General features: G+C 45.4%; 1 protein-coding gene across 5 annotated transcripts in view; it reads right to left on the reverse strand.

Moving 5' to 3' along the window:
* Positions 1 to 860: 860 nt before the first annotated feature.
* The window catches only part of GNG4 (G protein subunit gamma 4), a 104999-nt gene continuing 78750 nt past the window's right edge, over positions 861 to 27109 (reverse strand). For all 5 annotated transcript variants that reach the window (XM_055233959.2, XM_055233957.2, XM_055233958.2 and 2 more), the window contains one exon: positions 861 to 4687. In XM_055233959.2, coding sequence (XP_055089934.1) covers positions 4559 to 4687 — 129 coding nt within the window. In that variant the 3' untranslated portion in view covers positions 861 to 4558. The remainder of the gene's footprint in view (positions 4688 to 27109) is intronic.

Raw genomic sequence — 27109 nt, forward strand, 5'->3', positions numbered from 1 at the left:
TCATCTCAAATCTGAAGAATCACCAGAACAAACTTCCTTCTGCCCTTTGGTTTGCTCCCTCCCCTGGCTCCCAGCAGCAGGGGGTGCTGCTGGCAATTCGCAGATTTGTAGTTGAGTTCCACGGGAGCTGGAGCTCAGGATCAGAGGCCAGCCCTTCTGACTCACGTCGTGGGGTCCCCAGTGTGAAGCTGCTCTGTGACCGCCCTGGAACTCAACATGTCAGAGCTGCCACAGGGAGATGGCAGAGGCTGCTTGGTAGCTGAGAACAAGGGAGACGCCCTGGGAGATGCTCAGAAACGATCCGTGGTTCAGAAGCAGGGCCAGAGCCCCCAGGGATGTGGGCAGAGTGGAAGGAGCAAGGCGTGGCTATCGGTATTCTGGCCCCAGTGTATTAATACCTACGGGCTGGGTGACCTGGGCATCTGAGCTTGCATTCACAGGTGTCATAGAAGAGCCCCTGGGGCCTGTGCTGAGGCTCCCTCCCCAACGGTGGTGTCTGATGATAGGGTTTTGCAGCAGGCCATCTCCTCCATCCATTCCTGATGGTCAGAAGGCAGGAGAGCCTGAGAGGACATCTCTGCCATCAAGTGGGAACTCCCAGTGGGATTCCTCACTGTCTTCCCAAAAGACACAAATTCCACAGCATTTGAGCATCTTGTTCACAGGGCCCTACCTGCGTGGTGCTGACGGCCTATTCTCCATCCAGATAGCTGAGGATCGTAGTTTGTATTTTAAAACGACGTCAAGCATGCTCTTAAAATGCCCCACTAGCGATGTTAGTTATCATTAATGTAATGTTAATGATATCTAAAGAGGAGTAAAAATTTGAGCAAAGTGCCAAAAAAAAGTAGGATTCTTGATTGCTAGTCACAAAGCCCAACTTTTTATTGAAGTATAACATACACACAGAAAAGTGCCCAAATCAAAAGTGTACAGCTCCAAGAATGTTCACAAATGGAATGCACCCAGGTAACCGGCAACCAGATCAAGAAACAGAACACCCCAGAAGCACCACCTCATGCCCCCCTTCTGGTTACTGTCTTCTTAGGACCGATCTCTACTTGCAACTGCATGGATGAGTTTTGCTGGGTTTTAAACTTTATATAAATGGAATCCTATGGTGCGTTTTTGCTTTCTCTCGTTCAACGCTAGGGTTGGTGAATACACTCCAAGTTGGGGGTGGGGTTGCAGCTCATTCCCATTGCAGTCTGGGATTCCATCGTGTGAATATACCCTAATGTGCTTATCCAGCCAACACAGGCATTTGGGTGCTTTCCTGTTCGGGGTTATTATGAAGAGTGTTTTTGTGAAGATTTAGAGCGTGTCTCTGGATGAACACATGTACACATTTCTGTTGGGTATACACCTAGGGGTGGAATTGTTAGGTCATATACATTTACATCCAACTCAGGCTATTTCATGAAAGAATAAAGAATGTACTGGATGGAGTTTGCTGGCTCAAAGAATTGACAGAAAACTAGAAGGGAGGTCTGTAGGAAGATAGGTGGAGGCGGAGACAGCTCAGCGAGTCCAAGGAGTAGAGCAGAAATGACATTCCCAGGACCCTGCCATCCCTGGACATTGCTACCAGTGGACACACCATCCCTGCAGCCTGCCAGCCCTACCTACCTGCCTTGCTGTATGACTACCAACCACGGACCACGGTGGCTTCCTTGAAATGAGTCTCAGCATCCCTTCATTTCCGTGTCACATTCTCCAGGCTCATAGCCCCAAGCAAGGGTCCAGGTAATCCACCCCAGGTCAATGACCACTTCCCAACTGGTATGGGGCTGGAAGCGGGGTATGCCTGAGAGACAGGGAATACCTCCCTTCTTCAGCTTCCACGGTGGGTACTGCATACCACTAAGTTTATATCTGAGGCATATGTCCCTGCTATAGGAAGGGAGGGGAGATGCTGGACAGTTAAGCTGAAAAACAAAAACGGGGGCTGTCCCCACAGCTGCACTCCACAATGCAAGCAGGCCTATTCCATTCATCTTCCACTGACAGAGTGGGGGAGCTCAGTGACATGTCTGTGGATCTCACAGCTCATGTGCAGAAATCTGCACCTAAGAAGAGGGAACTAGGCCAGGCGCGGTGGCTCACGCCTGTAATCTCAGCACTTTGGGAGGCCAAGGTGGGCGGATCACTTGAGGTCTGGGGTTCGAGACCAGCGTGGCCAACATGGCGAAACTCCGTCTCTACTAAAAATACAAAAATTAGCCGGGTGTGGTGGCGGGCGCCTGCAATCCCAGCTCCTCGTGAGGCTGAGGCACAAGAATCGCTTGAATCCGGGAGGCGGAGGTTGCAGTGAGCCAAGATTGCGCTATTGCACTCCAGCCTGGACGACAGAGAGAGACTCTGTCTCAAAAACAAAAACAAAAAAAGAAGAGGCAGCTGGATTCAGGATCACTCTAGGAAGGGTGACCCATCCCCAAATGCCATAGGTCTGGAAGAGGTGCAGTAAAAGGACAGAAAAGCATCTCACAGGGGAAGGTAAGGAAGAGAGGAGGAAAAGGAAAAGTAGAGAGAACAAAAGGGAGGCTGAATCTGGAGGGACGGGATGTGTAAAAACAACAGGGAGAAGGTTTGGTGGAAGAGGAAAGCAGCATTTATTTGACCTGATTTTGATGCTCTCTGTACTGCCCCACTTTCTCAGCTTCTCTGATGTGCCTTTATGACTTGTGCTTTGCTTCATCGGGTTAATGATGTTGATGTGAACCACAGAATAAAGAGATCCTGGTCATAACTGCACTATCAAAGGATCTGAGGTCTTCGCGTCACATCCAGCATACAATTCTGCTCTAGTTTGAGCATCTTAACAACACGGGTATTATTAGTGAGCTGATCATGAAACTAAGAATGAGTTTTAACAAAAGAAGCAAGGAACAAAAATGTCCTAAATCCATTTACGTGGGCAGCAAGTCATTAATTGATCTGGAAATTATATTTGCCTCTTTGCAGGCAATTTTATGCATCCAACGGAACCATGGTCTCTTTGAAGTCATCCATTCTTTCCTATATTATACCATGGCATTTAGTACATTTATTTGTTTTAAATGATAATCAGAGCTTTCATCTATGTAGCATCTCTGTTTCCTCCCAGACAGAAAGGCAGGATAATTACCATTAAACCCAATTTGCAGGTTAGAACATTTCAGGCACAAATGGCCTGTTCTCTATCACATAGCAAGTCTCTGTCAGAACTAGGGAGAGAGGCAGTTCCCAAATAAACAGAATAGAACAAACTTACACAAAGAGCTCTGCTCCCACTGTGTATTCTCCTCTTTCATCGGGGTCATATGAGTTGGGTTTAGGTAGGGCCTTCAGGTTGATCTTAGACAATCCAAGAGCTAATTCATCGATGTCTAGCCTTTCCTTGGGGCATCCATGAATCACCTTCCTTAAACTGCCAGAATACGGCTTCCTCCTGGAGAATGTGGGAAGTGAAGTGTGCCACAGGTTGCTGCAACAAAGTTGTGGACCATGGGTTGGTGCAACAAAGGTGTTTGCTTCACGGTGTGCAGTTAAGATAGTCTGTGGGTCTCCCTACCTGCAAACAGGTAGACCTGGAAGGTAGCACTGTTCAGGGGGCTAAGGGAACGCTGGGGCCGGGCTGCCTGCCCTCAAATCCCAGTTTTTCTGCTTACCATGTGTAACCTTGGGCAAACTACATAAACTCTTTGTGCCTCAGTTTCCCCTCACTCTAAAACAGACATATGGCTGGGTGCACTGGCTCACACCTGTAATCCCAGTGCTTTGGGAGGCCAAGGTGGGCAGATCACTTGAGGCCAGGAGTTGGAGACCAGCCTGGCCGACACGGTGAAACCCCATCTCTACTAAAAATACAAAAAATTAGCTGGGTTTGGTGGCGGGTGCCTATGATCCCAGCTACTCAGGGGGCTGAGGCAGGAGAATCGCTGGAACCCAGGAGGTGGAGGTCGCAGTGAGCTGAGGTCACGCCATTGCATTCCAGCCTCCGTCTCAAAACAACAGCAACAACAACAACAACAACAACAACAACAACAAGAAAACCATTCCAGTCCTGTGGGTTGTTGTCTTTTTACTAGGATGATGGAAATGCAGGAAATACAGAACCTCTGCAGCTGCTTTCTCCAGGAAAGGAGATGAAAACGTTATGTTTCAGTTGGTCAAAATGCTCTAATTTGATACTGAATATTGCAAATAAGGGATATTTAGGCATAGTTTTCTTTAAATAAATTATCCACTGAAATGTATTAATATGATATAAATTTGGAAATTGATGTTTGAAAATTTTAAACTCTTAAGTCCAGACTTATTTTTACATGGCACATTTGTTATTTGGCTATGAAAATTTTGATTTTCTTTGCCAATAATGAAAATAACATGAAAATGAAAAGGAAAAAAATGCAATTGAATGCCACGAAGAAAACAGATGAAAACATAAGACAAGCCCCGGCCACCGCTGGCTGGGGAGGGATGGGTGTTGGTCTCACTCCCTAAGGCTTAGAGCATGCATGGTCTCTACAGGGGACTTTGAAGGTCAGAAAAGGAGGCGTTTTCATCACACACGGAGTTAGAGAATGGTACAAAAGAACTTCTTCTCACGAAAGGGGTTTTCTGACGCAGGCACTGGAATGATGAGAGGGTCTTCCCGCACGTGAGCTTCACAGTAGGCCAGGAGGTCTGCAGCTGCCTGGGAGACCTGTGAGGGCACAGAGCACAGGCGCTCGGTTAAAGGCCTGTCCGCAGAGGCAGTCCAGGGAAGAGGTGTCCACGTACAGCAGGGACAAGCCCTAGGGTAGGCTGTATTGTGTGCACAGCCTATGACAAGGTCATGCCCAGGCTGGAGGGAGGGTTTGTGCAAACCTAGGAGACTGATTCGAAGCGTGTCTCCAAGAAGGGGAGGCTGCCCTCACATGGTAGGTCAGCATGGAGACAGGACTGAGGGCCGGCAGGAGGCCCAGACAGCCTTGTTATATTCTCGAGTAGGTGAGGAGTAGAGGTTCCAGGACAGTGGTCTCACAATGCCTTTGCTAAATCGTTTCTGGAAGAATAAAGCAGAAGGCAGCCCCTGGCCAAGCCAGTGTGATCATATTTATTATCATTATTAGTTGTTTTATTGCAATCCACTCTTGTGACCAACACAGAGAGACACTTCATCCTCCTCAACAGAACTTGTATTTAGCTATGTTTTATAAGCACACGTCTTATTTTTATTTACTTTTCATTTTTAGTTATTTTTTTTGAGGCAGAGTCTCGCTCTGTTGCCCAGGCTAGAGTGTGGTGGCATGATCTCCGCTCACTGCAACCTCCATCTCCCGGGTTCAAGTGATTCTCCTGCCTCAGTCTCCCAAGTAGCTGAGATTACAGGCATCCACCATGCCCAGCTAATTTTTGTATTTTTAGTAGAGATGGGGTTTCAGTATGTTGGCCAGGCTGGTCTCAAACTCCTGACCTCAGGTGATCTGCCCACCTCGGCTTCCCATAGTGCTGGGATTACAGGCATGAGCCACCATGCCCGGCCAGCACACGTGTTTTAACTTGGGGTGGCCACTCCCCTGCGGAGAGAGGTGCTCCTGACCAGAAAGTTCTTTCCCTTCCATTTCTTTCCAGGCTTATCTGAAGCCTGCTGGCGCATGGCAGTTGTGCATCAAACTGTCCCCAAGCTCAAGCCCAGAGGAAGAGCAAGCTAGGAGAGGGCGGGGTGCGGACAAGCATTTGCTAAGAGGGAGAGGCAGTTACTAGCTTATTTTGTTCATGGTCTGTGTCATGCGCTTGGCAAATAAATGGCCTGTGCATTAACTCATCCTGCCAATTAGGCTGTTCTGCCTGCGAGTGTTTATTAGAGGATTACCGGCAGGGGTAAATACATAGCAGTCAAATGAAATCCTTTTAGTACATTCAATGTCTAAATCTTCCCCAGAATGATAAAAATGTTCCACAGATGAAGGAAAAAAATGTTCAGAAGCCTCCAGCTACACAGGCCATACACATTCCCTTCTGGGTTTTAAAAATTGGCTCATCTTTCAACATTTTACAGAGATTCTTCTGATTTTCGGTCCAGACCTAACCGCTTTAGCAATGGCTAGAAATAATTCCAGAAGAGATATACAATGAATCAACTAAACACATCACTCAAATAAATCAACTTGAAGTTTAGCAGATGAGTCAATCTAAATCCTGACAAAGCCTACATCTGTTAAGAATGTGGCGTGGAGAAATGAGTTCCCGTGAACATCAGGACTCAGGTAAGTAGCTCAACCTTTCTGAGCTTCACTTCCCTCATTTGTAAAATTCAGGAGTGTTGGAGAGCTCTAAGGTCCCAATTTACCCTAAAACGTCTATGATTCTACCTTTAATAGCATGGTCGGTATTTAAGATCCTAAAAACGTGTATGTTGAGTTGAATAGGAGTGTTTGAAGTTTGCAGTGGTTTACAGGACGCCCATATAGGAATTTCCCAGACGGGTGAGGCCCAGGGGCAAACTGAGCCTGTCGGGGGCCTCTGAAGCCATCACAAGGAGCTAGAGCACAGGCTTAGGGAAACGGACTCTGAGGCCCACAGGGCTGCGATGGACACACAAGAGAATGGAATCACATGGTGAGTGCTGCAACTCAAAGCCGTTGGGCTTGGGAGATTGAGCCCTCCCTTGCTGCCACCTTCTAAGGAAAGCCAAGTGCCCTCCCCAACTGCTGGAGTCATGACCTCCTTAGTTTCCACTCCTGGCTTCTCACCATGCCCAGAGATGCAGAAGCTGCTGAGGTCTGGGGTCTCCCTCATGGCCACCATGTTAGGACAGCCACTAAATTCATCCAGTGGCCCCTCTGGCAACCCCTGGGCAGTGGTCTTCACTGCTGCCTGGGCAGCGCACACAAGGGCTGCAGTGTTGGAACAACCACATTCCTCCTCTAGGAGCCACTGTCCTCTGGGTTTGCTGTCTAGGCCCCTGACTCCAGTGAGCTCTTCTGGGAGTTCTGTTTAAGAATGGCTCGGCTGGACGCAGTGGCTCACACCTGTAATCCCGGCACTTTGGGAGGCCAAGGCGGGTGGATCGCCTGAGGTCAGGAGTTCAAGACCAGCCTGGCGAACATGGTGAAACCCCATCTCTACAAAAAATACAAAAAATTAGCTGGGCATGGTGGCGGGTGCCTGTAATCCCAGCTACTCAGGAGGCTGAGGCAGGAGAATCACTTGAACCCAGGAGTTGGAAGTTGCAATGAGCTGAGATTGTACCACTGCACTCCAGTCTGGGCAACAAGAGTGAAACTCCATCTCAAAAAAAAAAAAAAAAAAGAATGTCTCGTCTGACTATCATGCCCTCTCCAGTTTTCTAGTTTTCACTTTTCCCATCTACTTCATTTTTTTTGGACATGCTCCAGTTTCATCTGAATTCTCTACAATCCTCGTTATGTCATTCAGGAAGGAAGTATTCACTATCTACCCTTTAGCTAATTCAGAGGATGCAAGGGAAAGAACGAGGCAAGAGTTTTGCCCTCTAGAGGATCTCACTGTGATCTCAAACATGATGAAGTCACTATAGTAATCCATGTGTGATGAAATGTCACAAAAGAACACCTGCACGCCACTGTGGATCCATGATGAGAGGCCGGGAGACGGGGCATCTGACAACCTGTCCAGTCCCACACAATAGTGGACACCTTGGTGAATCTGCCCCCTTTCTTCAGAGGGCAATCACTGGACTTCTGGGCCCAGAAACACGATTTCCTGGCACACTCAGAATAGATCATCTCTTGTGGCTGACCCATATTAAACAAGCTCAGGAGGCAGCTGGATAAAACCATAATACAAATAGAAGCTAACATTTACATTTACTGAGTGCTTCTCAGGTGCCAGTACTGTGCTACATGCATCAGATGTACTATGTCATTTAATTCTTCTGATAAGTACGATTCTAGCCTGGGCAACATAACAAGACTCTACCACAAAATGAAAAAATTAGCCAGGCATGATGGTGCACACCTGCAGTCCCAGCTACTTGGGAGGCTGAGGCAGGGACATCGCTTGAGTCCGGGAGTTCAAGGCTGCAGTGAGCTGTGATTGCATCACTGCACACCAGCCTGGGTGGCAGAGCAAGACCCTGTCTCTAAAAAAAAAAAAAAAAAAAAAAAAGTACAATTCTTCATTTATAATTGACAAATAAAAATGGAATACATTTATGGTGTACAACATGATGTTTTGATACCTGTATACATTATAGAATGGCTAAATCAAGGTAACTGACACATCCATTACCTCACATAATTTTTTTTTTGTGGTTAAAAACATAAAATTTACTCTTTTAGCAATTTTCTTTTTTCTTTTGAGATGGAGTCTCACTCTGTCATCCAGACTGTAGTGCAGTAGGGCGATCTCAGCTCACTGTAACCTCCGCCTCCTGGGTTCAAACAGTTTTCCTGCCTCAGCCTTCTAGTAGCTGAGATTACAGGCTCCTGCCACCATGCCTGGCTAATTTTTAAATTTTTGGTAGAGATGGGGTTTCACCATGTTGGCCAGGCTGATCTCGAACTCCTGAACTCAGGTGATCTGCCCGCCTTGGCCTCTCAAAGTGCTGGGATTAGAGGCATGAGCCACTGAGTCTGCCAAACAATTTTCAAGTATACATAAGTACTATTCTTAAAGCCACTTTATAGATGAGGAAACTGAGGCACAAAGGTTAAGAAGGTCACTCATCTATTAAGAGAGGAAACCAGGGCCGGGCACGGTGGCTCACAACTGTAATCCCAGCACTTTGGGAGGCCGAGGCAGGCAGATCACAAGATCAGGAGCTCAGGAGCATCCTGGCCAACATGGTGAAACCCTGTCTCTACTAAAAATACAAAATATAGCTGGGCGTGGTGGCCCATGCCTGTAATCCCAGCTACTCGGGAGGCTGAGGCAGGAGAATCGCTTGAACCAGGGAGTCAGAGGTTGCAGTGAGCCGAGATCTCACCACTGCACTCCAGCCTGGAGACAGAGTGAGACTCTGTCTCGAAAAAGAAAAAAAAAGAGACAGCCAGAGTTTGAAGCTAAGCTATACTGTACTACAGCCGTCCCCAACCTTTTTGGCACCAGGGAGTGGTTTCGTGGAAGACAGTTTCTCCACGAACTGGGGGTGGGGGGATGGTTTCAGGATGATTCAAGTGCATTCGATTTATTGTACACTTTATTTCTGTTACTATTACATTGTAATACATAATGAAATAATTATATACAATTCACCATAATGCAGAATCAATGGGAGGCCTGAGCTTGTTTTTCTGCAACTAGATGGTCCCATTTGGAGGTGATAGGAGACAGTGACAGATAATCAGACACAGGATTCTCATAAGGAGCTTGCAACCTAGATCCCTCACACGTGCAGTTCACAATTGGGTTTGTGCTCCTCTAAGAATCTAATGCCGCTGCTGATCTGACGGGAGGCAGAGCTCAAGCAGTAATGCAAGCAATGGGGAGCACCTGTAAATGCAGATGAAGCTTCGCTTGCTCACCCAGTGCTCACCTCCTGCTACGCGGCCCGGTTCCTCACAGGCCACAGACTGGTACTGGTCCATGGCCCGGGGGTTGGGGACCTCTTTTATACTACACAGAATCTACACTCAACACAGAATCTATAATCTACACTGTATACAGAATCTATACTCAGCCACTATACTACAGCAGCTGCTTTGTTCATTGACAATGAGACCCGTAATTCTCAAGTGGCCTGGAACTTTCTCACCTGCCCAGCAAGTGCACAAGAGGAGAGATCCTTGTGGATCAACTACCTGGCAGCTCACGGGACCAGAAGAAGGAGAGTCTCCCACCTAGAGTGTCTTAGGTCATTTAATTTAACCTAGAGACAGGAGGTGTCCTCAGCTGGGACTCACCCCCTTTCCCCCAGCCCTGAGAAGTGCGGGATGGACACGGCCACTGTGGTCTCCAAGACACCCTTCCTCTAGGCTGTGACCTGCCAATCCCCTTCTGTCTACACATACGATCCAGCTAGTCAGAAGTTGGCTGGCTAAACTGTCACGACAGCTTTTCTCCCCTTGATCAGTTTACCTGTCCAGGTGTTTATCAACATCCATCATGGGCCAGTTCGATTCTTTTCATTCTCTGGGAACAACCTCAAGGGGGCGCCTCACTGGGGAAGCTGCACTGTCAACCAGTACATCCTGTACATCATGGCCAAGCATTAAAGGAGTGGGCTCAAAAAATGTTGGGGCTGTGGGGGACAGCTCAGTCGGGGAGAGGTCAGGTTGGGCCCACGTTCCACTCCATAGCAGAGTAACTTCTTCCCTTACAGCCCAGAGTCTGCAACACCCTAACAATTATGCTATTAATGGTCTGGCCTTGCCAGGTCTAAGCAGGTCTCATCTAGGAATTTTTCTCTCACCTCCCAAAGGTGATACTGTACTTGATGCCACAATTTTTCTTGCAAGAAAACGAGTTGTTCTTAGATTGCCTCCTTTTGTTGCTTTAAGATCACAGTTGCATTTGCTGAGTTATAACTACACCCCTCTGGCTTGCTGAGTCCTGTCTGTGCACCCATATAATAGGAATGCACACACAATGAAGCTAGTATTAGCGCCGAGCAAGAAGTGCTCAGTTTAAGCCCGAATATGTGGATCTGGGTTGGTTCCATGCAACGTTAATTTCCTAAGTGCACTCAGAATTACTGAAATGTAACACTGTGAAGAATGACCCACTTACACACAGCTGCATCTAATAGAGCATAAGTCATCTTACAGCAAAATAGTCAAGGGAGTTTTCCACCTTCGTCACCCCCTCTTTTCACATACTGTCCAGAGTCCTATATAACCTGTATAACCAAAGTATCTTGGGTAACCTCTGAAGTTTATTGTTAATGTGATCTGAAAAGATAAATATAGGTAATGACTGTCTTAATGAGCCTGACATATGAAAGGTGGTGTCCCAACACATAGCTCGGTATCCAGGTATTAATTAACCTAAGCCTGCTCCTTTCGCTGAGAGGGAGAGTTTTCTTAATCAGCCCTAGATTGACGTTTATGGTTGGAGGTTTCCTTCAACACGTACCAAATAGGGGTTGCAGACACCGCCAGATCCCATTAAACATCTGCCATCTTTGGAACATAAAGTAGACAATTTGCTTTCAAAGAGAAAATCTTATTCTGGTAGAAAATTAAAAATTCCTTTACTGTGTATCCTTTCTCATCAAGCCTGAATTCGGCTTTCCCTCAAGTTCGCTGTGATGAAATGCCTGGAGCATCTCTGCGCCTCTCCGTCTTAGTATTGAACTGTTAGAGTTACAAGACAACAGATGTTGAAAAGAATCGGTAGCTTGGGAACAACTGCGGAATTTTACCATCACATTTCAGAGTAAAAGAGGTGATTAAAGCAGCCCAAGTTAGCACATAATCCTGTTAGTTGCACTATAATTACAAGCTTCAATTATGGGAGAAAATGCCGCAATTACTACAGTCACATTCCATGACAAGACAGATGACATAATTATTATTCTGGCTGTGACACCCGCTGCATTTATCCTTTGCATCTGAAGTAGACAGACCCACACCTATTTCTAAGCAATCCTGGTCTATTTAACAGTACTACTGGGAATCAAAAGCATCTTGGTTGGCTTTGCCTGTTTCTCCTTCTACTCCAAGAAAACAAAGCAGGATTACAGTTAATGGCACAGCCAGGTTGCAGCCAGCATGGTGTAATGCTATATTTTACAAGGTCTATAATGGTATATTTTTACAAGGTGGAATTTGGTGCACACTCTACTAGAAGATATCATATACTGCTTATCCTCAGCGGGATCCTGGGGACATTACAGGTATATACCTCACCTCTAAATTCTCAGCAAGCACTGCAGGGTGAACTCTTGTGCTTTTTTTTTTTTTTTTTCTCCTAACATTGGGAAGTATTTGAGACCCACACACCAGTTCCTAAGGGCAATCTCTAGATACTTTCATATTATGGCTTTCAGTGGATCCCAGTAACTATTCTGTACTATTCCTGGTCAATGTGGGCAATTTTTACTTGTTGGTGGATGGCCTGTATGGGGAGGGGCTTCCACCCAGTGGGTGGGTCCTAGGCCACAGGCAACATCAAGCTGAGAGTGGGTTAGGTTATACCTGAAGGTGGAAACCAGAGAGAGGAGGGTAGGCGATATGTGTGAATAAAAGAATAATTCAACGGAGTCCGTCTCTGAATCCTTAAGTCAAATGTCCGTAGCAGTGGACTAGCCACTGTTAACTACTTCCAGGATAGGCTTTTTGTCCACATCAAAAGTTGATTGCACATTGGGAGCTAAATCTAAGATGCTTGAAAGACAGTTGTAGTATCACCAAATTAACTTAAGTAAGAGTAAGAGCTGTTCTGACAACTCTTCAGCATAGGAATATCAAAGCCCTCACTTGTTTAGAATATGATTGATCTAGATCCACCCTGGACCTTGACTTAACCAAGCCCCTTTCAACAGGTCAGTGTTTGTCCCATCTGACTATCTCTCAGTTTTGATATTTCCCAAATTTCCAAAAAGAAATCCATAATTCCATCATTTTGCAAGTTTGCCATGCTGGATAAGATGGACACTCCAGGCACTCAGCTTTGACTCCTATAAACGAGAATGGCAACACCTGCTGGTTTGTGGCTAAATGGATGCCATCATGTATTGCTGTGGTTTGAAAGTGCTGTCTCCCAAAAGTATGTTCTGGAAACAATGTGACCATGTTAGGAGGTGAGGCCTGATGAGAAGTTATTAGGTGATGAGGGCTCTGTTCTCATGAATGGATTAATGCTATTATCATGGGAATGGGCTCCTTATAAAAGGATGGGTTTGGCCCCTTTTTTCTCTCTCTGCCTCTCTCCTTGCCCTTCCACCATCTGCCGTGGGGTGACACGGCAAGTAGCCCCTCACCAGAGGTAGCTCCTTCCCCACCCCCAGAACTATGAGTTAATAAATTTCTGTGCATCATAAATTACCCAGTCTGTGGTACTCTGTTATAGCAGTACAAGCCAACTGAAACATAAGCACACGGAGTTATTAATCCATTATTCATTTGGCTACTTTCTAGTAGGACAGAGAAGATATTTGAGAAACAGACACGAGGAAGTTTCTCAGAAATTATTAGGGTATTAGATGCCCACAATGGCCCTGACCAGATCATCCCCATGAATAGAAGAGATCCTTTTCTTTTCTAAGTGCAACTTTCATTTTCTTCTTCTACTACTCATGTTCTACTCTTTCATTTAATCCAAAGAGTTTTCCCCTTTTATCTGATCCCAGTTCTAGAATTGCTCATCCTAATAACGTTTCCTCAATATGGCCAGATTTTTGGATTTTAGCCATTCTAATAGGTGTGTAGCGGTATCTTATTAATTTGTAATCTCTAATGACATATGATGTTGAACATGTTCTCATATGCTTATTTTCCATTTGTATGTCATCTTTGGTGACATGTCTGATCAGAAATGTTGCCTTTTTTTTTTCTTTTGAGACGGAGTCTCGCTCTGTCACCAGGATGGAGTACAGTGGCACGATCTTGGCTCACTGCAAGCTCCGCCTCATAGGTTCGCGCCATTCTCCTGCCTCAGCCTCCCGAGTAGCTGGGACTACAGGCGTCTGCCACCACATCCGGCTAATTTTTTGTATTTTTAGTACAGACGGGGTTTCACCGTGTTAGCCAGCATGGTCTTGATCTCTTAACCTCGTGATCCACCCGCCTCGGCCTCCCAAAGTGCTGGGATTACAGGTGTGAGCCACTGCGCCTGGCCATTTTGCCCATTTTTTAATGTGGTTGGTTGTTTTCTCATTGTTGTGTTTTAAGGGTTCTTTCTCTCTTGCTCTCTTGTGCTCTCTCTCTCTGTATTATATATTTTATATATACAATATAGAATTATATATATACAATATAAAATATATATTATATATATATATTTTTTATTTTTTCTAGACGAGTCTTGCTCTGGGGTTCAAGCAGTCTCCCACCTCAGCCTCCTGAGTAGCTAGGACTACAGGCACCCGCCACCATACCTGGCTAATTTTTGTATTTTTAGTAGAGATGGGGTTTCACCATATTGGCCAGGCTGGTTTCGAACTCCTGACCTCAGGTGATCTGCCCGGCTCATCCTCCCAACATGCTGGAATTACAGGCGAGAGCCACTGCACTTGGCCCTTTATATATTTTGGATACAAGTCTTTTATCAGGTATGTGTTTGGCAGGTATTTTCTCCCAGCATGTGGCTTGTGTTCATTCCCTTAACAGTGCTTTTCACTGAAGTCTTAAATTTTACTGTAGTCTAGCTTGGCTACTTTTTCTTTCATGGATTGTGCTTTTGCTGTTGTATCTAAAAACTCATTGCCAAACCCAAGGTCACTTAGATTTCCTATGTTATCTTCTAGAAGTTCTGTAGTGTTCTCTTTTATATTTATGTCTATAATTTATTTTGAGTTAATTTTTATTAAATGTAAAAGGCCTGAGTCTAGATCCATCTTCTGCATGTGGATGTTCAGTTGTTCTTATGGTATTTGTTGAAAAGACTATCTTTGCTTCATGGTGTTGGCTTTGGACCTTTGTCAAAGATCAGCTGGCTATATTTACATGGGTCTATTTTGGGGCTCTCTATTCTGTTCCACTGACCTACATGTCTACTCTTTCACCAATACCACATTGTCTTAATTACTGTAGTTTTATAGTAAGTCTTTCAGTCAGGTAGTGTCCGTTCTCCAACTTTGTTCTTCTTCAGTATTTTATAGGCTATTCTGGGTCTTTTGGCTTTCCATATAAACTTTAAAATCATTTTGTCAATATCCACAAGATAAAATCTGCTGGGATTTTGGGGGTGGAGCGCAGTGGCTCATGCCTGTAATCTCAGCACTTTGGGAGGTCGAGGCAGGTGGAACACTGGAGGTCAGTTCAAAACCAGCCTGGCCAATATGGTGAAACCCCATCTCTACTAAAAATACAAAAATTAGCTGCTGGGCATGGTGGGCCTGTAATCCCAACTACTCAGGAGGCTGAGGCAGGAGAGTTGCTTGAACCTGGGAGGCGGAGGTTGCAGAGAGCCAAGATGGCACCACTGCACACTCCAGCCTGGGCAACAGAGCAAGACTCTGTCTCAAAAAAAAAAAAAATGAAGAAAATTTGCTGGGATTTTGATTGGGATCACATTGACTCTATAGATCAAGTTGGGAAAAACTGCTATTTTAACTATATTGAGTCTTCTTACCCATAAACATGGACTATCTTTCCACTTATTTAGATGTTTGATTTTTTTTCCTCAGTGTTTTATATAGTTTTCCTCATACAGATCTTATGCATATTGAATATATCTGGTATATTTTTGCCCATCTTTTTACATTCAACCTGAGTCACTTTATTTTAGGTCTATGTCTAATGCAAAATATATTCTTTTTAAAGGTTAAATCTGATAATCTAAATTAGTTTTCCCACTTAACACTTACTATTAAGATAGATATATTTGGTTTTGTTTCTGCTGTCTTACTTTGTTTTCTGAAACTTTTACGTTCTCTTTTGTTTTCTAGTTTATGTTCCATGGTCTTTATTTCTTGTCCTCCAGTAATTAAGAAGTGTAGGCTGGGCACGATGGCTCACACCTGTAATCCCAGCACTTTGGGAGGCCGAGGTGGGCGGATCACTTGAGGTCAGGAGTTTGAGACCAGCCTGGCCAACATAGTGAAACCCCATCTCTACTAAAATTACAAAAATTAGCCAGGCATAGTGGTGCACACCTGTAGTCCCAGCTACTTGGGATTGCTTGAATCACGGAGGCAGAGGTTGCAGTGAGCAGAAATCGCCCCACTGCATTCCAGCCTGGGTGACAGAGTGAAACTCTGTCTCAAAAAAAAAAAAAAGAAAAAAAGCTTGTTTTATCTTTATAGTCTTAATATGTTTATAATGTTAATCAATTTCAGAAATGAAGTTATATTGATTGATTCACATCTATGAAATATGAGGAAATTGGCTATACTGGGCAGTTATCATGCATGTTTTCCCCCAGCAACTGAACCCCTTCTCTGGTTGGAGGAATTATCTACTTTATGAGTCCTCGTGTGGGGAAACAATTATTTCTCTTAATAGATCTGAAAACGTTAAATATTCACCTTCCCAGAATCTCTTGCAACTTGGCATATGTGACTTTGTTTCTGTCTATCTGACACACATGTGCCAGACTTTGATGAATGATCTGAGGGGAAAGACATTAGGAGCTTTTGTTCTGGTGGCAGTGGCCCTGGCTAGAAGGTTGAGTTCCTGGCTCAGAGTGACAGTGGTACAAACTGTAGCATGTAGTGCTGGGTGGTGATTGCAGCAGTTCCCTCCTGAGACCGTTCTGCAGTGTGGTTTTGAGTGCTGTTCCCAGAAGATGAATCTTAAGCCCGCTTCTCTAGACTTTCCAGCAATTTTATAAGCTATTCAAAATCCCTTTAATAAGTTCCTTTTATAATCAACCTAGATGCTTATCAACAGTGGACTGGATAAGAAAATGTAGTATATATATACACCATGAAATATGATGCAGCTATAAAAATGAATGAAATTGTGTCCTTTGCAGCAATATGAATACAGCTGGTGGCCATTATCCTAATTGAATTAATGCGAGAACAGAAAACCAAATACCACATGTTCTCATTTATAATAGGGAGCTAAACATTGAGTACACATGGTCACAAAGATGGGAACAAGAGATACCAGGAATGAGGGACACACTACTTGAGGGGTGATGGGGGGAGGAAGGTAAGGGCTGAAAAACTACCTATTGGGTACTATGCTGACTACCTGGGGGATGAAATCACTGGTACACCAAACCCTACTGACATCCAATTTACCCACATAACAAACTTGCACATGTACCCCTCGAACCTAAAATTAAAGTTGAAACTAACCAACTAACTAAATTCCTTTTGTATTTACTCAGCCAGGGTAAGCTTCTGTTATTTGTAATAAAGACCCTTGGACTGACAGGTTGCCATATTTGTACTCTCCTCTCTTCTCCCTCCCCTATTTTAATGTAAGTATTTTCTAGGATTGTCATAGTCTACTACTGACAAATATTTATTTTTACATCATATAGATTTCTGAGAAGAATGATAAAAATTACATTTTTAAAGAGTGGTCATCATAGTTATTATTATTTTTTTTAGACAGAGTCTCACTCTGTTGCCCAGGCTGGAGTGCAGTGGCACAATCTCAGCTCACTGCAACCCCTGCTTCCTGGGTTCAAGTGATTCTCCTGCCTCAGCCCCCCGAGTAGCTGGGACCACAGGCATGCGCCACCACGTCCGGCTTATTTTTAGTAAAGAGTATTTTTAGTAGAGATAGGGTTTCACCATGTTGGCCAGGATGGTCTTGATCTCTTGACCTGTGATCCGCCCACCTTGGCCTCCCAAAGTGCTGGGATTACAGGCGTGAGCCACCGCACCCAGCCAGTTATTCTTAATTCTAAGTTTACATTGATTGAATAACCCTGCAACTTCTTTCCTACTAAGAGGTGACAGTGTGCTGGCAGTCCTCACAGCCCTCGCTCGCTCTCGGCGCCTCCTCTGCCTGGGCTCCCACTTTGGCGGCACTTGAGGAGCCCTTCAGCCTGCTGCTGTACTGTGGGAGCCCCTTTCTGGGCTGGCCAAGGCTAGAGCCGGCTCCCTCAGCTTGCGGGGAGGTGTGGAGGGAGAGGCGCGGGTGGGAACCGGCGCTGTGCACCGTGCTTGCGGGCCAGCGTGAGTTCCGGGTGGGCATGGGCTCAGCGGGCCCCACACTCAGAGCTGCCGGCCGGCCCTGCCGGACCTGGGCAGTGAGGGGCTTAGCACCTGGGCCAGTGGCTGCGGAGGGTGTGCTGGGTCCCCCAGCAGTGCCAGCCCACCGGCTCTGTGCTCAATTTCTTCCTGAGCCTTAGCTGCCTTCTGGTGGGACAGGGCTTCAGACCTGCAGCCTGCCATGCCTGCCCCCCCCGCCACCTGTGGGCTCCTGTGCAGCCCAAGCCTCCCCTGAGGAGTGCCACCCCCTGCTCCACGGTGCCCAGTCCCATCGACCACCCAAGGGCTGAGGAGTGCGGGTGCATGGCATGGGACTGGCAGGCAGCTCCACCTGCAGCCCCCGTGCGGGATCCATTGGGTGAAGCCAGCTGGGCTCCTGAGTCTAGTGGAGACGTGGAGAACCTTTATGTCTAGCTAAGGGATTGTAAATACACCAATCGGCACTCTGTAGCTAGCTCAAGGTTTGTAAACACACCAATCAGCACCCTGTGTCTAGCTCAGGGTTTGTGAATGCACCAATTGACACTCTGTATCTAGCTACTCTGGTGGGGACTTGGAGAACCTTTGTGTCCACACTCTGAATCTAGCTAATCTGGTGGGGATGTGGAGAACCTTTGTGTCTAGCTCAGGGATTGTAAACGCACCAATCAGCGCCCTGTCAAAACAGACCACTCGGCTTTACCAATCAGCAGGATGTGGGTGGGGCCAGATAAGAGAATAAAAGCAGGCTGCCTGAGCCAGCAGTGGCAACCCCCTGGGGGTCCCCTTCCACACTGTGGAAGCTTTGTTCCTTCGCTCTTTGCAATAAATCTTGCTGCTGCTCACTCTTTGGGTCCACACTGCCTTTATGAGCTGTAACACTCACCGCGAAGGTCTGCAGCTTCACTCCTGAAGCCAACGAGACCACAAACCCACCAGGAGGAATGAACAACTCGAGACGCGCTGCCTTAAGAGCTTAACACTCACTGCGAAGGTCTGCAGCTTCACTCCTGAGCCAGTGAGACCACGAACCCACCAGAAGGAAGAAACTGCGAACACATCCGAACATCAGAAGTAACAAACTCCAGACATGCCGCCTTTAAGAAACTGTAACACTCACTGCAAGCGTCCACGGCTTCATTCTTGAAGTCAGTGAGACCAAAAACCCACCAATTCCGGACACACTACCATGCCATCCCCGTGTGGAAGTTATTTCAATTCAGTCAGCTGGCTGGATCCCATGTTACAGACATGTATGTGCAGAGTCCAGAGGAGGCAGGAGACCACTCGGGCCATGGTGCTGGCAATAATCCTGAACAGGAAGGTCATCTCTGAGCAAGTCAGAGGCTAAAGAAACAGTGTGGCAATTGGCCCAGTGCAGTGGCATGCTTGTAATCCTAGCACTTTGGGAGGCCGAGGTGGGCGGATCACCTGAGGTCAGGAGTTCGAAACCAGCCTGGCCAACATGGTGAAACCCCGTCTCTACTAAAAATACAAAAAATTAGCTGGGCGTGGTGGTGCACGCCTGTAGTCCCAGCTACTCGGGAGGCTGAGGCAGGAGAATCGCTTGAACCAGGGAGGCGGAGGTTGCAGTGAGCCGAGATCGTGCCACTGCACCCCAGCCTGGGCTTGTGACAGAGTGAGACTCTGTTTCAAAAAACAAACAACAACAACAAAACACAATGTGGCAGTGACTAGAAGAACCCCAAAGGTCCTGGGAATAAAGAACAACCACAACGGGCTGGTGCAAGCTCCTCGTCAGGCTCCCAAGGTGAGAGAATTGCTTCAGCTCAGGAGTTTGAGACCAGTCTGGCAAACATAGCGAGACCCCCATCTCTACTAAATTTTTTTTTTTTAATTAGCTGGACATGATGGTATGTGCCTACTTAGGTTTGCTTAGGTTTGACAGCCTCTCACGGTGGAACTTTTGAAATACGAGGCAGTAGACTGCCCAGTCGTTCTTATGGAGCTCGACATCGGCCTCACAGGTGACCTAGTGTTCTTTATGGGGCAGCTACTGATGTTTGTGCATTCCATGAGCTGACACAGAGGGACAGGGGCCCCTTTTACCATTTGGTACCTTCAGTCAGTGGAGTAAGAAAGTTGTCTGATACCCAAATCTGAAGGCTGTTAAGAATGAGAATTGAGAATCTGACTCTATCACACTGATAAAGAATTGAGCAGAATTCTAGGACTGAATATTGACCCAGAAACTATAACTTGGCAGAGAGCATCTGGATCCCAGCGATAGATTTTGAAGGCAGATCACCTTTGGAGAGTGGTGACTCGCACTGATGTCTCCATGGTGAGTGAAATCGTGAGTGTTCTGTCTTTCAACAGTGCTCTAAACAGGGGTCCCCAACCCCCTGCTAGGGACCAGTACCAGTCCACGGCCTGTTAGGAAACGGGTTGCACAGCAGGAGGTGAGCGGCAAGTGAGCGAGCAAGCATTACTGCCTGAGCTCCGCCTCCTGTCAGATCAGCGGAGGCCTTAGATTCCCAAAGGAGCGTGAACCCTATTGTCAACTGTGCACGCAAGGAATCTAGCTTGCATGCTTCTTATGAGAATCTAATGCCTGATGATCTGTCACTGTCTCCCAACACCTGTCCTGTCTAGTTGCAGGAAAACAAGCTTAGGGCTTCCACTGATTCTACATTATGGTGAGTATGTAATAATAATAGCAATAAAGTGCATAATAAATGTAATGCTTGAATCATCCCCAAACCGTCCCCCACCGCCTGTGGAAAAACTGTCTCCCATGAAACCAGTTCCTAGTGCCAAAAAGGTTGGGGACTGCTGCTCTAAAAGATAGGAGAGACTGAGGAAAATGGCGGTGCTATCTAATGAGAACGGGGATGCTACCAGTGCTGAAGATGTGGGCATGAGTGGTGCCTTGACAAGTGCTATGAAGGATGCATCAGGCCCAATCTCATACAGACTCAGAGGGAATGCTAATATTCATCTGATGGACATGAAGCCCTCTAGCACAGCAGGTCCAACAGCACAAACACTTGTTGGTTCTGAATGCTCTATAGCGATGGAAGCTGGATTTGGAGACAACTTTGTCTTGAAAGCATTTTTTAAAAAAATTATTATTATTATTATTGAAATAAAGTCTTGCTCCGTTGCTCTGGCTGGAGTGCAGTGGTGAGATCATAACTCAAAGCAGCCTCTATCTTCTGGGCTCAAGTGATCCTCCTGCCTCAACCTCCTGAGCAGACACATACCACCATGTCCAGCTAATTAAAAAAAAAAAATTTAGTAGAGATGCGGTCTCACTATGTTTCCCAGACTGGTCTCAAACTCCTGAGCTCAAGCAATTCTCCCACCTTGGCCTCCCAAAGTGCCAGGATTACAGATGTGAGCCACTGCACCCAGCATAAAAAAATGTTTAATTATAGGACTATATGTTTATACAAATATGTGTACATATATACACATATGTGTATTTCTATAAAACACACGACATAAAATGCATCATCTTAACTATTTTTAAGTATACAGTTCAGTAGTATTAAGTATTTTCACATTCTTGTGCAACTATCAGTACCATCCCTCTCCAGAACTTGCAAAACTGAAACTGCTTCCATTAAACAACCCTCCATTCTCTCCTTCCCCCAGCCCCTGGAGACCACCATTCTCCTGTCTGTTTCTATGAATTTGACTACTCTAGGTACCTCATATAGGTGGAATACAATATTTTGTCTTTTTGTGCCTGGCTTATTTCTCTTAGCATAGTGTCCTCAAGGTTCATTCATGTTGTCCCACATGTCTGAGTTTCCTTCCTGTTTAAGGCTGAATAATACTCTGTTTTAAGTATACACTACATTTTGTTTATCCATTTATCTGTTGATAGACATTTAGGTAGCTTCTATGCCTTGGCTATTTTGAATAAGCTGCTATTAATATGGATATACAGATCTCTCTTCAAGACCCTACTTCCAATTCTTTTGAGTCTATTCATAGGTGATACATGGATTGTCTCACCTGATCCCATTTCTGTAATATTGATTTGGGCCCTGTGGAATCCTGATAAGTAAGCAACAATGAGGAAGGGGTCCCAAGTTGGGGAGAACAATTGTTCTGAGAGATGGCTAACCACAAACAGCCCCTTGCACAACATCCTGTTCCCTCACTCTGCACGTAGCCCCAGCAGCAGGACTGTAACTGCACAAACCCCCTCCAGCATGACCCTATAAAGCTTCCTTCCAGCCTCTGCCTTTTTGAAGACAGTCCCTTTTCTGCTGTGCTGCCCATTGCTTCCTTGCAACATACTTTCCTTCTAATAAATCTGCTTTTTTTTTTATTTTCTTAAACCTATGACTGCCTTGGCAGATTCCTTTAGCACTCATGATCCCGGCCCTAGTCATCACACCTGCAACAGGCCCTGCATCAAAACAGGTGACTGAGCTGTTCCAAGTACATCAAGCCCATCCTTCAGTGCCTTCAATGCCTCCTATGACTCAGATTGTGTGTGGATCCAGCCATGTGCAAGACCCTCAGCCCCTGCTCGGGAGGACCTTTTGACTGAGCAGGCATTTTCTCAGAAGCTTTCTTATGGTCTTAATGTATATCATCATGTGTAAATTAACATAATTATGCACATCTGTATCTCCTTTAGTGAAATTCAATGGAATAAAATGAAATAAGTTTGCTAATGAAAAGCAGCACATATTTGCATTACATTTAAACTTCTGCATAATTGAGAATATATCTATGTTGCCATGGACATAAATGGCCACTTGGTTGGGTAGAGAATTCATTGTAGATGCTGTTTCTCCTTGGGCTGACATCTTCAGAACTGTGGGGAAGTGTTGCCCAGACTGATATTTTCCTCCTTTGTGGATGAGGCACTGAAGTGTAATGATAGCACCCAAGGTTCTGGGTTTGTATCCTTCCTTCATCAAATGATAACTCTGGACCTCTTTTCTTTTCTTTTTCTTTCTTTTCTGTTTTCTTCTCTTTTCTTTTTTTTCTTTTCTCTTTTTTGAGATGGAGTCTTGCTGTGTTGTCCAGGCTGGAGTGCAGTGGCATGATCCCGGCTCACTGAAACCTTCTCCTCCTAGGTTCAAGCAATTCTCCTGCCTCAGCCTTCCAAGTAGCTGGGACTACAAGTGCTTGCCACCATGCCCGGCTAATTTTTGTATTTTTAGTAGAGATGGAGTTTCACCATGTTGGCCAGGCTGGTCTTAAACTTCTGACCTCAAGTGATCCTCCTGCCTTGGCTTCCCAAAGTGCTGGGACAACAGGTGTGAGCCACTGCACCTGGCCTGGGCCTGTTTTCTTGTCTGTGAAATGGGGTACTCACAGCACCAACATCTCAGGGCTGGTGTGAAAATTCAAGCACCTAACACATATTAAGAATGTACCCAGGCTGGGTGTGGTGGCTCACGCCTGTAATCCTAGCACTCTGGGAGGCCAAGGCGGGTAGATTGTTTGAGCTCAGGAGTTAGAGAACAGCCTGGGAAACATGGCAAAACCTAGTCCCAGCTACTTGGGAGGCTGAAGCGGGAGGACTGCTTGAGCCAGGGAGGCGGAGGCTGCAGTGAGCCAAGATCATGACACTGCACTCCAGCCTGGGTGACAGAGCGAGACCCTGTCTCAAAAAAAAAAAAAAAAAAAAAAAAAAGAATGTAATCAAAGTTAGGGGTATATGTCCTAAGTGACTGCTGCTTCTGCCTATATTCTCTCTTTTTTTTTTTTTTTTTTTAGATGCTCTTGTTGCCCAGGCTGGAGTGCAATGGCACGATCTTGGCTCACTAGATTCCTCATGACCTCCTTCCTTGTTTACTGAAGCAGTGTTTGAACACCTCCCAGGTTCAAGCGATTCTCCCACCTCAGCCTCCCAAGTAGCTGGGATTAAAGGCACCCGCCACTATGCCCAGCTAATTTTTGTATTTTTAGTAGAGACAGGGTTTCACCATGTTGGCCAGGCTGGTCTCGAACTCCTGACCTCAGGTGATCCGCCCGCCTCAGCCTCCCAAAGTGCTGGGATTATGGGTGTGAGCCACCGTGCCTGGCCTCTTCTGCCTATATTCTTAATAGGCTGTTTATTATTAGTATTGTTTTTGTTTTGCTTTTTGCTATTAACTTATTTGTTGATGGGGAGGTCACTCTTTCCTTCTGAGATTAAGACCCTCAGCAGTATTTGTGTCTCAGTGTCGATCATTTCTCTCACACTCTTTTCTGGAATATGGCAAGCAGTTCGGACCTGCAGATTCAGGTCTTCCTTTATTTAATGAAGCCGTTTTATGTTATATCCTTAAGAGTATTTTCTATTCCATTTATTCTCTCTGCCAGGAATATTCGCATACAAATGTGAGAATGCCCTTGTCAGTCTGGATTTCTATCAGCTTCTAATTGCTTCGGTCTGACACTCCATCTGTTTCTTTTGTTTCCTGTGCACCTTTCTGAAGCCTGTCTCCAGGTCATCACTGCGGTTTTCCACAGCACGTGTGACACTGTCTGCTCTTTCCAGTGGTGCTCCCACCTCCCTCCAATTCTTTCCTTAGCTTTTCCACCTCCCTTTCCAACTCATTAGTTTCATCTCTTCTGTTTGTTTTTTGAGACGGAGTTTCACTCTGTCACTTAGGCTGGAGTGCAATGGTGCGATCTTGGCCCACTGCAACCTCTGTCTCCCAGGTTCAAGCGATTCTCCTGCCTCACCTTCCCGAGTAGCTGGGATTACAGGTGCCCGCCATCATGCCCAGCTAATTTTTGTATTTTTAGTAGAGATGGGGTTTCACTATGTTGGTCAGGCTGGTCTCGAACTCCTGACCTCAGGTGATCCGCCCCCCTCGGCCTCCCAAAGTGCTGGGATTACAGGCATGAGCACCGTACCCGGTCTAAATAAATTTTTAAAAGACAGGGTCTCACTCTGTCACCCAGGCTCGAGTACAGTGGCACAATCTCGGCTCTCTGCAACCTCAACCTCCCAGGTTTAGGTGATCCTCCCACATCAGCCTCTAGCTAGGTACATGCCACCACACCCAGCTAATTTTATATATATATATATGTGTGTGTGTGTGTGTGTGTATATATATGAATGTATATATATATGTGTATATATGTGTATATATGTATGTATATATGTGTGTGTATATATGTATGTATATATGTGTATATATGTGTGTGTGTATATATATGAATGTATATATATATGTGTATATATGTATGTATATATGTGTGTATATATGTATGTATATATATGTGTATATATATGTGTGTGTGTGTATATATATATATACTTTTTTTTTTTTTTTTTAAAGAGATAGGGTTTTGCCATGTTGCCTAGGCTGGTTTCGAGCTCCTGTGCTCAGGCAAACCTCCTGTCTTGGCCTCCCAAAGTGCTGGAATTACAGGTGTGAGTCACTGTGCTGGCCTTAAAATATTCTACAATACTACAATAGAAAATTGGGTAAAGGGTAGGAATAGCCAATTAGCAAAAGAAGAATTTAACATACAAAATTAGTTTAACCCCAGTAACAGTCGATGAAATATATATTAAAATAACGAGGCATCAGCAATCAAGAGATGGTATGACATAAAGGTTGAGAGCGAAGGCTCTGGAGACACACTCCCTGGTTTCCCATCCCTGGGCTCTCACCACTTTTCAGCTGCTGAATTTTAGGCAAGTTAATGAATCTTTATAGACCTCAGTTTCCTCTTTTATATAATGGAGTACCCACTTCATTGGACTGCTATGAGAATTGAATGAATTTAATGTGACTTGTTCAGAACAACACATATTAAGCACTCAGTAAATGTTGGCTACTATTATTATTATCTGTTAAATTGATATGGCATAATGAGTGGTGTTTTGGGGGAGAATGTGGGAAAACAGACATACATTACTGATAAAAATATAAATTGGTATCCCTTTCTATAGGGAGATTTGATATTGACTCAAACACTGTCTTGTGTATACAGTCACGTGTTGCTTAATGACGGGGATATGTTCTGAGAAATGCCTTGTTAGATGATTTCATCAGTGTAGGAACATCACAGAGTGTACTTCCACAAACCTAGATGGTCTATCCTATTACACAATAGGGTATAGCCTATAGATTACAGGGTATAGCCTATTGCTCCTAGGCTACAAACTTTTTAAATGTTAATTAATTAATTATTTTGAGACAGGGTCTCACTCTCTCATCCAGGCTGGAGTGCAGTGGCATGATCAGGGCTCACTGCAGCCTTAACTCCTGGGCTCAAGCGATCCTCCTGCCTCAGCCTCCCAAGTAGCTGGGACTACAGGCGTGCACCACATCCAGCTTACTTTCTTGAATTTTTAGTAGAGACAGGGTCTCACTATGTTGCCCAGCCTGGTTTCAAACTCCTGAGCTCAAGTGATCCTCCTGCCTTGGCCTCCCAAAGTGCTAGGATTACAGGAATGTGACTGTACTGAATACTGTAGGCAACTGTCACACAATGATAAGTATCTGTGTATCTAAACATCTAAACATAGAAAAGGTATGGTAAAAATACAGTACTAGATATCTTTTTTTTTTTTTTTGAGATGGAGTCTCACTCTGTTGCCCAGGCTGGAGTGCAGTGGCACCATCTCGGCTCACTGTAACCTCTGCCTCCCGGGTTCATGCGATTCTCTTGCCTCAGTCTCCCCCCAGGTAGCTGGGGTTACAGGTGCTTGCCACCGCGCCTGGCTAGTTTTTGTATTCTTAGTAGAGGTGGGGTTTCACCATCTTGGCCAGGCTGGTCTCGAACTCCTGACCTCAGGTGATCCACCCGCCTTGGCCTCCCAAAGTGCTGGGATTACAGGCATGAGCCACCGTGCTTTTTTTTTTTTTTTGAGACAGAGTCTAGCTCTGTCGCCCAGGCTGGAGTGCAGTGGTATGTTCTCAGCTCACTGCAACCTCTGCCTCCTGGGTTCAAGCAATTCTCATGCCTCAGCCCCCTGAGAAGCTGGGACTACAGGTGCGCCACCATGCCCAGCTAATTTTTGTATGTTTAGTAGAGACAGGGTTTCACCATGTTGCCCAGGCTGGTCTTGAACTCCTGACCTCAAGTGATCTGCCCACCTCGGCCTCCCAAAGTGCTGGGATTACAGGTGTGAGCCACTGTGCCAGGTCAAAAAATATACAGTACTAGAATCTTATGGGACCACTGTCATATATGCAGTCTGTCGACTAAAACGTTTTTTATGTAGTGCCTGACAGTATATATTTCTTTTTTGGCCAAGAAATTTTCAGTCCCTAGGAATTTATCTTAAATAAATAATCAGACATGAAAATTTTATCTACCAGTGTGCTTGCTGCAGTGCTTCCTTAAAAATAGGACACATGACACATGCACACGTATGTTAATTGTGGCACTATTCACAATAGCAAAGACTTGGAACCAACCCAAATGTCCATCAATGATAGACTGGATTAAGAAAATGTGGCA

Source organism: Symphalangus syndactylus, chromosome 19, assembly GCF_028878055.3.
Source record: "Symphalangus syndactylus isolate Jambi chromosome 19, NHGRI_mSymSyn1-v2.1_pri, whole genome shotgun sequence".
NCBI lineage: Eukaryota > Metazoa > Chordata > Mammalia > Primates > Hylobatidae > Symphalangus > Symphalangus syndactylus.